Raw genomic sequence first — 15,178 nt, forward strand, 5'->3', positions numbered from 1 at the left:
CTATTTAGTTCATAAGTCAATTCATCCAAGAGCCTAGAATATTTCATTGGGATGACTATTTAGTTCATATATTAAGTCAATTCATCCAAGAGCTAGAATACTTCATTGGGATGTCCTTGACCGGTCAAGGACTATTAATTCCTTCTAATAATAGTTTAGCTTTGAAAGCGATGTAGATTGGGGAAACTGTCATGCCAGAAGAAGATCAGTTATAGGATATTACATTTTATTTTCTTGGGAGATTCTCTCGTATCATGGAAATTTAAGAAACAAACTACATCACTAGTGGAGGTTGAATATCGAGCCATGGTTAACACATGTTTAGAGCTAATTTGGTTTCAATCATTTCCTACTTCAAATCCTGTTTTAATTTAAGTTCAATTTTGGCAGCTTCAACTGTTTTACTGGCCTAAAGAACGAGAGATAATGATTGTGGAGAAGCCATTGCTAGAATCGTGAATCACATCACTATGGGGTTGATACTGAACAGCGAAAATGGACATAGCAAACAAGAGGATCAATCTTTACAAGGAAAAAAAATTGTGGATAAATAGAAAAATTCACCATGGGAAAAACATTGCCTCAAGTTCGCTCTGGATACATAATGTTGATTCCAAAGATTGGTGAAGGGTTGGTTGAATGACTGAAGTGTCAAGCTGCACAAGAGTACTGAGGTTGAAGGCTTCGTTCTCTGACCAGCTCGTGGAGATCATGAACAATCTTGACAACCGCATCTGGACGTGCTAGTTTTAGAGCATTCTCAGACATGGCCCTGAGTTCGTCAGACTTCGCGCCAAACCAGTCAGCAACTATTTTCGCAATCTCCTTTGGAGCTTTTGAGAACTTTCCACATCCATTCTCCACCACATAAGGAACGTTACCAACTTCCTGTGATGAAACATAACATAGATTTAGTTGCTGATGTTACAAATTACGAACCTTGGCTAGAGGCAAAGATAAAGATGTCAGAGAAACAACATTCTGCTCTAAGAATATTAGGATAGAGTAAACCCAGTTTCTGTGCTAACTAAGATGCAAAATGATTTTGGTAATTTAACAATCAGCCACCCTTGTTTTCGATATCCATTCAAGCATATCATAATTTCTAGATTTTACCCAAGAGTGCGTTTTTTTACTTTAAAATAAGGTGGTGTAACTACCATCAGTGTAAAATGAGAAATTTATTTTCACTTCATTTATTTCGCTGTTGGTTACTTGAGGTAGAAAAGAGGCATTCCATATCAATTCTTGAGGGTTCTCCGAGAACCAAATTATTTTCTAGTTTTGTTACAAATAGAAAGTAAGATAATACAAATGATCAACCTACTTGATTGTGAGTATAGCCACTTAGGTATTTAATGCATTGTTCTATCTAAAGCATTCACTCTTCGATGGATTTCTAATGTTACAGTTAATGTAAGTTTGGTGAAATCCATGGCTTTTGAGATGATGAGGATTGGGTCAAGTGCATAAGCAGCAGTCATCAATTCAAGTTCGAATTACTCAGGGCATTTTCATGATAGACAACTTTGATATGTCAATTGGATCACAACTCAATTACACTCGATTAAGCGTCTGTTTTGAGTACTCATAATGGTGTGGTGAAGTGGCTGGCCATTCTAAGTCATGAGTCATCATACAATTGAGTTGCAAGTGTATTTTTAATGTGTTGACAGTTCAGTTAGAGACCATGGCACAGCATGGGTTGGACACCTGGACTTGGGCTGGAACAACATGAAGGTTATAGGGTTTGAACCTGATCTCGATTGAGTCATTTTGCATGCCAATCTGGTTGGCTTAGGGTCATTACGTAGGACACAAGGACAGGAGTAGTTTGGAACACACGCAGTCAGTGTCAATGTGTTTATGAGTGACCATATGAGAATTGCAAGAGGAGGTTTATGGTGCCTTTTAACTTGGCTGCACAGAGGGAGACATCATTTGTTCCCAGTACATCACACATGCAAGAGAGAAAGTTTAGAGGCAGTTCTTGTGTTTGTAGAAAAAGGCAGGTCAGCTTTATCCATCAATATAGTCATTTAGAATAATAATAAGACCACGAATCATGTCTTAAAAAGAACCAAAAGAAGGCAAGTCAGCTTACCTGTCCAGCAATATAACCATTCAGAATAATAGGAAGCCCACGAATCATGGCTTCTGCAATAGTACCTGGTCCAGCCTATAAAAAGACAGAACAGTTTATATATTTGCTCCTCGACAGTTAACACCATAAATTCATACAAGTAATTCAAAGAAAATTTTACTTTGGTAATTATGCAGTCACAAGCACCCATTGATTCTTCCATCTTCGTGACAAAACCTTTTACCTGAAATTTAAGAAAATGCATGCAAGATATGAGTGACTTATATTGGACAGGATACAATTGATGATTGAACTTTGGATTGATTCAAATAAACCCAACATGAATAATCAAAAACAGATCAGAAGAATCAAATAGTAAAACCAACGGTTCATCATATACTAGTAAAGTACGTACCTGGACCGGAACTTTCCAATCAATCGACTGTAATTTGTTGACTAACTTCTTGTTTCTGCCACAGATAACAAGAATCTGACCTACAGGTCCTCCAAGATTCTCATCGTACAATATATCACCAAGTGCCCTAGCGGTGGCCTCAATAGGACCCATTCCTTCTCCTCCTCCCATCAGTAATACAGCAGGCAAATTTTCATCCATCCCTAGCTCCCTTCTTAATTCAACCTGTTTAAAAGAGAGAAGGACGTTTAACTAAATCAGACAGTTAATTCAAGAGCATGAAGAGAGGAGTCTTCATTTGTGGAATCTGCTAATTTGGAAACAAATTACCTTTGGTCAACTAAATCATACAATTAAATTAAGAACTTGAAGAGTTTTAGTCACGCTTAGTGGAATCTGGAAACAATGTACCTTTGGCCGTACAGGCTTAACAAAGGAAGGGCGTACAGGAAGGCCATAGACCTTGATCTGTGAAGGTTGTAGTCGAGCTTTTATTGCTCTCTTTGCCACTTCAGAAGAAGGGCAATAACATCTTGTTACAAGCCTATGGAACCTAAATAATTTACAACACATTCAATGTCAAAGTAATACGATCAATAAAAAATCAAATCTGAAAACATAGTGCATATAAAGCCAAGTTAACTGACAATGCCAAGTAATGCAACAAAAGCCTACCATGTTGGATGACATGTGCTCAGATCTGTCACAACTGTAGTGAAAATAATTTTGTTCAGTAGACCTTTGGCCTTCAGAATTCGAAGAGGAACGTGTTGCATTAGAGGATGTACACTAATTATAATATCAGGTTGATACTTCATCAAGCCTTTTGCAACTTCTCTGAGCACACAAGCCAAAAAGAACAAATTATAGCAATCAAATAGGTAAGGCAGCTCCAGATATCGGGTAATTGCTAGTGTTAAAATAACTGAACCAAACAGTTTACATAAATAAAAATTAAAATTGAAACAAACAGATCAAGATCAGTATTAAAACAAGAATACATTAAAAGCGCACCTGATTTTAACTACAAAGAAATTATCACAAGCAATTTGTTTCCAAGTGATGTTGTCGTTCACATAGGAAAGAAAACTTGCAACATCATCATTTACATATAAAGTCAGCTTTTGAACAGGCAGTATACTCCAAGTGATGTGCTCAGATCTTAACTACAAATTCAATAATTAATATTTTTATCTAGTCTTTGGATTACTAGGATTATATATCCATATTCAGCTTTGGAAAAAATAACATTAACCTATTAAAAAAGATCATAGTGGAGCTCAAGTTTTATCCTAATGAAAGTTTAGTAGTGCTACAGGCTATACTTTTAAGGTTCAACTTTAGATTTAATTGTGACTCATACAAAAAGCCAACCTACACATTATGTTGCAACTAACAATATTCTGTTGGTATAATAAAATAAACTGATTCATTGTCTAAACTTCTTTTTTCTTTTTCTGTTATTACTTATTTTAAAATACAACTTATTTTATTTATTCTTTCACTATTTTCAGCACACACAAACATTATCCTCTTTTTTGCACCATCACTGACGAAGGCACACAGTTCTTCCTAGTGTTTAGTGACTCTGGCTTTTGATTGTGCCAAATAATAGAGATAAACAGACTAAAAAATGTCTCTGAGAAGATCTTAACTACAAATATAAGTTGATGATTCACTCTGATCCAACATTTCTCACTGAATTAAAGGGTATATCCATTTTCAATAGTCAAAAACCGCATCAAACTATTTATTCTCAGGTTTGTGTGAAACAATCAGAGAGGAGGTCAATAAGTAGAATATTTTCACTTCTCTCTGCAATATGGATAAGAACTCATGTTAGCCAACACAAAGAAAGAGATTGAGGATAAGATAATATTGGAATTCATCGTTTTAAGCCAAAGTGAAAGATAAACTTACAGCTAAACTATTTAAGGAACATTGATACTAATTCATAACAATAACCAATTTTCCCAACACACACGTCTAGAAGTTATCCAACACTATTTTAATGTTGAAAAAGAATAAAAACAAGGTGTAGGAAAGATAAAAACAAGGAAACATTCTAACCGAGCAATAAATGTTGAAGTTGCCGCAAAATGTGGTTGGTGCACCAAGCGAGGTGCGGTACCATAGTACGTCATTTTCCACAAAGCACCATGCTTTACCAAAAAATTGTAACTTCTCGGTAATTGATTAAATGGCCAGGGCGTATGCTCCGTCCACAAGTCAGTCACAAAGACCTACACTAGCACAAGATTTTGATCAATAGAGCAAGGGGAAAAAGCTACTTTCTGGACCACTTGGAGACAAGACCACTAATTAAATTTCTAATTCACCTGGTACTCATCGCCGAATTCCTGGTTGAAGGCAGCCCTGATGGCCTCCGCCGACGCACGATGCCCACCACCAGTATCACTCATCAAAATCAAAACCTTCTTCGGCCTCTCATACTCCGCCACGCCGTTAATGGGGGCGCCGTTGTCCTCGGCAATGAGAGGGCTCTCATCCTCCAGACGGATCTCGTCGTTCGAGAGGCCGGCGGAGGCAAAACCGATGGGGGCACGGGGCTCGCTGTGGAAACGCACGAACCGGTTGAAGTGGCTCCAGAGGCGATGGAGCTCGGAGGAACCGGGGGAAAGTGAGGCAAAGGCGGCAGGCCGGCTGCAGCTTCTAGTATGCGAGGGAAAGGAACAACGTCGAGGAAAAGCAGAGAGGGAGGAAGGAGAAGGAGAGGTGAAGAAGGGGATCCGAGCGACGAGGGAGTCGAAGGGGAGGAGGAAAAGAAGGTCTTCTTTGGCGACGGAAGAGGGAGTCATGGTGGGGGATTTTAATTGGAGGGAAGAAGGAAGCCAAACCAAATAGCCGTTGGAGGAATCCGGCGGAGGTGAGCGGAGGTGGAAGAAGATGAGCCGCAAAAAAATAAGAGTTACGGGGTGTTATACATGATGCCGAAGATAAACAGACGCACGAGGATAGCGTGGAGTAGGCCCGCATAGAAAAAAGACCGGCTCGGTTCAAGGCTTCAAGCCATGGACGATCCATTCAAAGGAATAATAATCATAACCCAATATTAATATTTTTTATCGCTATCAAATATACAAAATAATAATATTTCATTTGGACGGTGGAGATGCGGGGGTGGTCGGTGTGAAAAATTGGTCAATTCCAACGATCCGATTTCTGACTCCGAATTGAACCGGTAGACCACCGGCCAAGTTATATCTGGACCTTGGAACACGCGTTTTGCGTGTTCTTGGCTGAAACAGAATTGGGCACTGGGCCCTTGCGCGTTGGGCATCCTCCCATGAATGGGCTTGGCCCCGAGCAGAAGCGAGGCCTACACTAAGCTGGATAAAAGTATTTAATAATGTTGATAATTCACGTGGAATTAATCATAAAAGAAAATTATTTATTTAAAAAAAAAAAACCTGATACAATTATCCAAATTTGTCGATCTGGAAACAACCGCGGCCGTTGCGCAGAAAATGTCCCGATCTCTGCGCGAAGAAGACAACGTGGGAAGGGCACGTCTGTTTCTCGTCATTCCTCCTGCTTGCTGTCGCCGAGAGAGAAGGAAGAGAGCAAACACCATGCAATAACCGTGCCGAATCAGAGCCGAGGACGAATCCGCTCCGTTATAAATCATCTCTCCGTTTGTGCGTCGATCCTCAAGCACGTTGAGGAGCAGTTTTTGGTTGCTTTCTTCTTCTTTTGCGGTTCCGCTGCTTCGCGTGCGAGAAGGGAGGAGTACTGGAACAGAGAGGAAGATGTTTCGATTGAGCAATAATCTCATCGGGGTGCTCAACTTCGTCACCTTCCTGCTCTCGCTGCCCATCCTGGGCGGCGGGATATGGTTAGCCACCCGCGGCGGCGTGACCGACTGCGAAAAGTTCTTGCAGACCCCTCTGATTTTGATCGGCGTCTTCTTCATGCTCGTCTCCCTCGCCGGCCTTGTCGGCGCCTGCTGCCGCAACTCTCTCCTTCTCTCGATTTACCTATCCGTCATGTTCATCCTCATCGTCGTCCTCACCGTCTTCACAGTCTTCGCCTTCGTCGTCACCAACAAGGGCGCCGGCGAGGTCACCTCTAACCGGGGGTATAAGGAGTACCGCCTCGGCGATTACTCCCACTGGCTGCAGAAGCGGGTGGAGAACTCGAAGAACTGGGCTAGGATCCGCGCTTGCCTGTCCGAAGCTAAGGTCTGCCAGAGCCTGCGAGAGAGTAACCAGACCTTCAACCAGTTTATTAGTGACAATCTTTCGCCCATCGAGGTACCATCCACCCCAAATGCCATTTCTATGTCAATGTGAGCAGCCATTTTTATCTGTGATTTGGAATTTTATTTTTTTATTTGGTCTAATCGATCTGGTAACTGAAAAGCAAATCTCTTTAACCTTTGCTCTGTGAAATAGACGCCGAATTCAGATTTCTTCCTTTCCAGCATCTGAATCTGATCAAGTGCATATATAATATTGCTGCAACTTATGCTTTGGAGCAATTACTGATCTCCTGTTCAATCTTAGCGACAGCTAATCGTGAGATCCTTTTTGGCAGTCCGGATGCTGCAAACCCCCCTCTGAATGCAACTTCGATTACCAAAACGCAACTCTCTGGACTGCACCAGCGACGGACACCAATTCAAGCAACCCCGACTGCAGTACCTGGAGCAACAACCAGTCGATTCTCTGCTACGACTGCCGATCTTGCAAAGCCGGCGTCATCGCCAACGCAAAGGACAAGTGGAAGAAGATTGCCATCCTCAACATCATCATCCTTATCTTCCTCATAATTGTCTACTCTGTTGGCTGCTGTGCATTCCGAAACAACAGACGGGACAACGACGGCCCAGTCGAGTGGAAAGGAGGATATGCCTAAATCCTACTAAGATTTCCACTGCTGCTGCCGGCCTGCTGTTTGCTTTCTGCTCTCCTAGCTTCATTTTTCAGCTGCTGCTGGTTTTTCTCTGTATATTTAGGCTTCTGGCTCTTACAACTACAAGATGACTTCATATTACTACTGTCTTTGCTCTTTAGGTAGTGTATCTTACATTGCCTATACTGAGATCTTTGATGTTCCTTGCGTGCGGTTGTTGATTGCGCTTGATGTTCCATTGAGTCAGTTTATATAGAGTATTATAGACTTGTCAAATACTTCAAACACTTTTGATTAAAAATATTTAAATGGACACTAAAGATCTCATATCTATATAATATTGTTATGTTTCCCTAAGTTTGTTCATATTCATTTTCTTTTGAATCCTCTAGGGTCCTTGAGTAATTTAGACCAAAAGTGTCTGAACTATATATGATTGTCAACCCCTTTTAACCCAAAGTATTTGATAATCACAGAGACCTTAAGTTTATTTTTTTTTATAGATTTCTAGTCTCTTATGACCATCAAAGACTTTTACAAAAAAAATGATGAATGTCTAAAAAATCTTAGGTGACGTTTGGTTTAGGGGTTTGGGAATGAGAGAATGGATTCATTTCCAAACTTTGTGTTTAGTTGATGGGAATGAAATCAAGATTTTAGAATAAAATCCAAAAACTTGGAGGTATGGATGAAACTCACTCTCCCTTGGGTTTCCATGGAATGAAAATGAGAATTAAGTTTTAGACGAAAATATTCTTAATATATTTATTCAATTTTTATTTCATTTCACTCTCTTTCTCTCTCATCCTACTTTCTCTCTCCTCATTTTATATCACACTTTCTCTTTCCTCATTCTCTATTATTTTCTTTTTGTATTCTCTCGCATCACACAATCTCTCTCCTCATTTTCTCTCTCTTCATTCTTTTCTCATTTTTCTTATCGTAGTTTTCTCTCCTTAATCTCTTTTACCATACTCTCTCTCCATATTTTCTCTCTCTTTGTTATCTTCCATCACACTCGCTCTCCTCATTTTCTCTCATCACACTTTTTCTCTCTTCATTTTTTTCATCACATATTCTCTCTCATCACACTTTCTCACGATACTCTCTCTCCTCAATCTCTCATTTTCCCTCATCACATTTTCTCTCTCTTCATTTTTTTCTCATCACTCTTTCTCTCTCAGCACACTTTCTCTCTCATCATACTTTTTCTTTTCTCAATCTCTCTCCCCATTTTCTCTCATTACACTTTATCTCTTTTTATTTTTTCCCATCACATTTTCTCTCTCATCATACTTTCTCTCTCATTATTCTCTCTCATCATATGTTTCTCTCGCATTCAACTTCTCTCCCATCTAATTTTTTCTCTAAGAGTAAAAAAGAAAATTTAGGTTCATTCCGATTGAAAATATTCAATTAACCAAATATTATTTTTAAGAATGATACCCAAGCTCATACTCATTCTCATTCTACAATACTATGATATTCATTCTCATTCCGATTCCTAAGAGAAAACCAAACACTACCTTAAATTCATGTCAAACAAGTATCATTATATTTTTTTAAGTTATCTTGAGTTAATTCATTTATATATTTCCTAATTTTGAGCTTTATAGGGACGTCAAACATTTTTTTCTAAGGTCCTTAATGGCTACTAGTCAAAATGACCTAAATTAGTTGAGTGGCTCAAATTCATATTAAATACACCATTATACTCCTATAGTTCGTTTGAATCTATCCATGTTCATTCTTACATATATTCTGAATCATTTAGAGTCATCAAAAACTTTTAGCTAAGAGTGCTTAATTGTTCTAGAGGTTTTAGATTCATGCTGAATTGACATGGATGTACTCTCGGAATTTTCTTGAGGTTGTCCATATTTTTTATTATTATCTTAAGTTTTGTACAGACGTCAAACCCTACCTGTCAAAAATATTTAACTAAACAAATTTGATTGGAATCATGTTCAACCAACTAAAGGAACTTTTACTTAGGTATTATACAATGTGTCGATTGATAAAATATCAAATATTTCTTCTAAACATAATAAAATGACAATAAATATGCTTACTATATACCTGAAATAATGTAACACAAAGGAAACAACTCCAAGTACAAAATATATATTGATAAAAGTTGGAGAAATGACACGTACGTAGATTGCTGTGTTGTTGACTACGTAAAGACTTTCAATTAGAGAAATAGGGATTTCTTCTTTCTCTCTAGACATACCAAAGATAGCAGACAGGATGTCAACGTCAAAAACCAGGGAAGAGGTTTCTGACATAGGCTCTCCGACGCTCAATCCAGTATGTTGGCCGAGCAGGAAAAGGGAGAGATAAATAATAAATGCATATGCATAAGTAAGACTATCGCAAAGTATGTACCTGGCTAACGAATAGGACCCCTCCTGTATATACTACCTTTTATAACCTTCGCAATCATAAAATGACATAGAATGCCAAGTGTCAGAGATTGTCAGGTAAGGAAAGACGTACAGCCTGGGAGATGTACCATCACTGTCCAAAGAATCTTCTGTTACTCATATGTGCACCCCTTTTATAACTTATGTCATTAATGAGGCGGTTGAAGGAATACACCATTAATGAGGTGATTAAAGAAATATGATGTCATAATATATTGGCTGATAGAAACTGTAAAGTCACCTTCGAAGAAGGTTTCAATGAATATAAAGCTAAGTCCCCTAGGTCTGGTCAGTTCTATGACCGATGGGCCATATACCAGAATACTTGCCTATGAGAAATGGAAAACTGAGTCCTGGGAAATCCCACCGGTACTTTAAGATGATTGCCCAGATGATCGAAGACTTGCCTTTGAAGTGAGAACCTGAGATCTAGAAGTTTGGCCGAGTTTATAAGGAGAGTTGCTTTACACTTTTAGCTTCTGTACATATAAGAGACGGACATGCTAAACTATATAAATCTGACCAGAGTTATTACCAACCGGCTATATGAAGGAGGACTAACATGTGAGAAAAGCTATAGGGTTGACCGATAGTGGGGTCGACCAGTCATATACTGAAAGACTTGTACTGAGTGGGAAGTTAGATCCCCTTACTCTGGTCGGACATATGACCGACCGACTTTGTGGTAAGTCTGACATCCCTTGAACTCGATCAGCTATCGAATGATCGAATATATAATAGATATCTTAATACTAGAATAGAGCACTAAGTCTTTGAGGTTCGACCGACTCCTAGGTTGGTCGTCCTCATACTAAAGGTCATAGCACTGGGCGAAAAGCAAAGTCTTGTTGAGAGTGACACGCTGGTTGCCACCTCCCCTTGATTTTGGCTGCCACGTCACCTTGACTTTGACTGCCATGTCATACCTAGGTCTGCTAGCAATATCTTGTATTACTATCCTTCCCGTCAAGTCTAGTCGAAGGAGGCTTATAGCCGACTGACTAGACCTAAGTCTTATTTTTATCTGATCGTCCAACTTACTTCGACCGAAGGGACCTGCTCCTGCTCACCCGTTAATGCTATACTTAATTATATTTCTTGAAAAATGCATGTCAGATGTTAGACATGTCCAGTAGTGCACCATTGATATGCGGGAAGACATTTTTCAATGTAATGATTTGGCTATCATATCTATCATAAATGCTCATTTATGGGTATGTTCCACGTGTCCCACTAACACATTCTTTAAAGTCACCGCTGACGCACACCTCCCCGTACAGTCCAACAACGCTTGTCCTTCTACAAATCAATGGTCCTTCGTGAACATGCTCTCTTGATCAAATGGTTGTGGTTGAACCATATCTCATGGCTTATGTTTAAAAACCCTAAACGATGTAGAAACAAATCACTTGTACTTTGTTTTATTCAACCCACTCTCCTGCGATTTCCATCGACGGACTTTCCACTCTTACGATCTGAACCAGTAAGTCCTTCTTCTGGTTCTTCCTTAGTTTCCTTACCTTTCCCCATGGCTCAAAAATCCTTTGCTCCCTGAAATACTTTTACTTGCTTGGATTTTGATAATGCTGATTAAAATTTAATCCATCTACAATACAAAATCCCTAAAAATCATCATATTTGTATTCTAACTGCCCAATATCATCCCCATCATCCTCCTCCTGGCCATATTACATTCTTCAAAAATCAACTACAAGCAAGTTTGCATTTTCCAATCCCCCGTTTTTTATGTGAGATAAGCCACAACTTCAGCATTCCTCTTCAACAATTAACTCTGAATGTCTTTCGTATTATGTGAGGGATGTTTATCTTGTTTCGCCTATATAACATTCCTCCAACTCCTTGCAACTTTCATTTGTTCTTATACCCCAAGAAATCAGGTCTGAACATTTTTCTATTTCAGTCTCGCCCTAAAATAGTATTCCTTAAGGACCTATCTTCTTCAAATAAGGGATGAAAATCATGTTTCTTTTTTATTGAATTGCCTGAGCCTGCTTCCTAGTCGACCGAATGGTGGTCCTCCCTCCCCCCTCTTCCCGACCTTGGGAACTTTAAGCTCAATCCGTCCTTCATCTCCCACTTGAAGAAGTTGAGCGGCATGTAATTCAAAGTCCCTAAGTTGTTGCGCGAGTGCCTACTTTACTTGTTCGGATAAAGCCCTATCCAAGCACTGCTTCGTTGTAGTTTTGGTAAGCCTTAACAACTTGATCATTATATTATCACTAACTAAGGTATTTCTTATTTTATGCAGTGAATGCCCTTTTTGAGGTTTTGACTTCTGAACGTATTCAAATGGAGGATAACGAGATGATTCGATGGGAGCTAATGCTTTTAGCTGAGCGAGCTCAATCACCGATCGTCCCTTCAGGTGAGGCATTCAACAACAGGGTGGTCAATCCCAATGAGATGACCATGTCAGAAGAAGAGTCATCAGCCCACCCTTTTCTAGTCTCCTTAGATTCTCCTTTCGAGGGAAGTGTTAGGATGTATACTAAAAGCCTAACTTTTTGTATGAACATTTATATTTTGAAATAAGAATCACATTGGTCAAATGTCTGCATTTATGTTAAATGCAGTTGTCCATTTAATTTATATTGTAGATAACATGGTGTGAGGTGTCACACAGAAGATCATGTTATTAATTCCTTATAAATTATAAATAATAGTTTACAACCAAGATGGAATGGGACAAACCATTGGAGTGATTGTAGTGTAATTTGGAATTAGTTTATCTTAACTATAAAATTACACTAGTACACTATGTGTGTATTGAGCAGGACCATTTGAGGTTGTTTCTTTTTATACTGACTACATAAAAGAACAAAACCTCAATTATTATGGATGTGCGTACTCTTAATCATGATATAATAACAAGCACGTATACTTAATATTTATTTCTTTAATTTATCAATGGGTGAGATTTAGTTCGTTAAATCAATAGACCCAATAAGTTGGGAAATGATATTATTTATATGGTGTGTTGTTGATTATAGAATGAAATTGTGTCTTAGTGATCTAGGTTGATGATGCCGCCTTGAGGAGCTCATAAGGATTGTCATGTAAACCCTGCAAGTGGACTTAGTCTGACATGACAATAAGGTTGAGTGGTACTACTCTTGGAGCTAAATATTAATTAAGTGAGTTGTCAGTAACTCATTTAATTAGTGGGCATTCGATATCTTAAACATAGGGAGACTAATGCACTCATGATAAGAAGGAGCCCATATTGTAATATGGGATTGGTGTGGTAGTGCAATAATAACTCTTTAGTGGTATGAGTTATTATTGATAAACTTGAGTTGGGTGTTCGGGGCGAACACAGGAAGCTCAAGCTCATCGGGAGACCAAAACTAATTCCTCCTCTCAGTCCCTATTATAGCCTCTTATATGAAGCCTTATATCCACCTTAAGCCCACTTCTTACCCAAGTAATGGGCCGGCCAAGCCTTGCTTGTAAGTGGCCGGCCAAGCATTATTTGGAGCCAAGAGGTAGCCGGCCCAAGCATATCTTGGTGTCCAAGATGTGGCCGACCACATAGGAATAGAAAAGGAAGTTTTAATCTTTCCTTTATAGCCATCTATAAAAGGATTTAAAAGAAAGATTTTAATCATAAAACTTTTCTTTTTTAGATCGATCATAAAAGGAAATAAAAGGGAGTTTTTATTTTGTTAAAAACTTTCCTTTTATGATGCTTTCCACATGATTTTAAAAGAGAGTTTTAAATCTTTCCTTTTATAACTTTCTACAAAGGATTAAAAGAGATATTTGTAATCTTTTCTTATTTGTAGTTATCTATAATGTTTAAAAGAAAGATTTTACTTTTAAACTTTCTTTTTTTGTAACCATGATATAAAAGGAGTTTTATTTTAAATCTTTTCTTTTATAGACATCCACAAAAGGATTTAAAAGAGAAGATTTTAATTTTATAAAACATGTCTTTTATAGCTAACCACAAAAGGGATTTTAAAAGAGAGATTTTAATTTTTATTTAAAATCTTTCCTTGTTTGATGCATAAGTGGTGGTCGGCCATGTAAGGGAATAAAAGGAAGTTTTAATTTTTTGTTTTAAAACTTTCCTTTTTTGGATTCACCAAGGATTATAAAAGAGAGGGAGAGGGTGCCTCATTGAGAACAACCTAAGCCTTGCATCCTCTCTATTGTGGCCGAAACTCCTCTCTTCTTTTTCCATGGTGGCCGGCCCTCTTCCTTCTCTCTTCGCCTTTTGTTTTGGAGGCCGGCGACATCAAGCTTTGGTTTTCTCTTGGTGGTCGGTTGCTTGAAGGAGAAGAAGAAGAGAAGGAAGCTCTCTTGTCTAGCATCCCTTGGAGGTTAGTTGGTGGCCGAAACTTGGAAGCAAAGGAAGAGACTTGGATGGATTTCATCTTGGTAGATCGTCGCTCATACGACGTCCAAGAGAATGAGAGGAATACAACAGAAGATCAAGAGGTCTATAAGCTACTAAGAAAAGTATAACTAGTTATTTGTTTCCGCATCATAACTAGTTCATTTGCTTTGTATAGATCTTGAAAAGCAAACACAAGAGGTTATCGATTTTAGGCTGTCGTTATTATTATCGATTTTGTGTTTCAATTTCATATTTCAATATTGTGCTTCTATTGAGGTCTCTGTAGTTAAACCTAGTTTACTGCAAGAAGTTAAATATTCGTTTTCTTTGAAAGGCTTTGTCTAGGAAGTAGTGGATGATCTCATACCCAAGAAGGCCTAGTGTCTCGTCATGTTTAACCTGGAAGTCGATCTTTGAAATAGATATTTAATTAACTTCTGTAATATGATTTAACTTATGAAGAACACATTGGTTACACTTGGAGTAAAAATGTTAAGTATCGTTTCCAATCTAAGTTTAACTTCTGAAGGAAAATTTGGATTAATAATATTAAGCATCGTTTGCAATCCGAATTTAACTTCAGTAGAGCACATGGGTAGCTAGGATAGTTCTATGCTTGTACAAAATTTTATACATGGAAACTAGAACGATATTCCGAGTAGCAACCAACAGGAAGGTCCAAGGGAGCGAAGGCACTGTTGAAGAGGAGGCATAAGAGGCACCGACTTACTCCCTCTACACAAGTTCCTGAGGGGCGAGTGTCTCCCCTCAAGATGTCTTCAACCCACTTAATGCCATTCTAGGAAACCTTGGCAGCCTCTTTCGAGTGGACTTGGTCCTCTTGTCCATATCACAATCCGGTCCCAAAGGGAGTTACATCCCACCCAGGTGGCTCTCCAATGGCTTCTTCCCCAGCCACTTTGTCCATTATCCTCTGAGATTTTGAAGCCATAGGTTCCTCCAGTGAGCCAAAGAGGCTCTATTAATTTTCTGCGGTTTATGATCTCCTGTCTGTT

The 15,178-nt window shown here is 38.7% G+C and overlaps 2 protein-coding genes across 3 annotated transcripts; one reads left to right on the forward strand and one right to left on the reverse strand.

Moving 5' to 3' along the window:
- Window positions 1-476: 476 nt before the first annotated feature.
- On the reverse strand, window positions 477-5,432 carry LOC121992261 (probable monogalactosyldiacylglycerol synthase 1, chloroplastic). Its single transcript, XM_042546500.1, has 8 exons — window positions 4,838-5,432; window positions 4,569-4,741; window positions 3,174-3,335; window positions 2,910-3,051; window positions 2,499-2,723; window positions 2,265-2,327; window positions 2,105-2,179; window positions 477-888 (listed from the first exon to the last, which is right to left on the reverse strand). The coding sequence occupies exons 1-8, from the start codon at window positions 5,315-5,317 to the stop codon at window positions 652-654; spliced, it is 1,557 nt and encodes a 518-aa protein (XP_042402434.1). The 5' UTR covers window positions 5,318-5,432; the 3' UTR covers window positions 477-651.
- A 542-nt stretch (window positions 5,433-5,974) lies between these two features.
- On the forward strand, window positions 5,975-7,570 carry LOC121992262 (tetraspanin-8-like). 2 transcript variants are annotated; one of them, XM_042546503.1, is made up of 2 exons: window positions 5,975-6,807; window positions 7,056-7,570. In XM_042546503.1, the coding sequence occupies exons 1-2, from the start codon at window positions 6,269-6,271 to the stop codon at window positions 7,288-7,290; spliced, it is 774 nt and encodes a 257-aa protein (XP_042402437.1). In that variant the 5' UTR covers window positions 5,975-6,268; the 3' UTR covers window positions 7,291-7,570. The 2 variants fall into 2 exon arrangements, with proteins under 2 accessions (XP_042402437.1, XP_042402436.1); XM_042546502.1 differs by having other exon boundaries at window positions 5,975-6,772.
- The last annotated feature ends 7,608 nt before the right edge of the window (window positions 7,571-15,178 follow it).

The sequence above is a fragment of the Zingiber officinale genome, chromosome 6B, assembly GCF_018446385.1.
Source record: "Zingiber officinale cultivar Zhangliang chromosome 6B, Zo_v1.1, whole genome shotgun sequence".
NCBI lineage: Eukaryota > Viridiplantae > Streptophyta > Magnoliopsida > Zingiberales > Zingiberaceae > Zingiber > Zingiber officinale.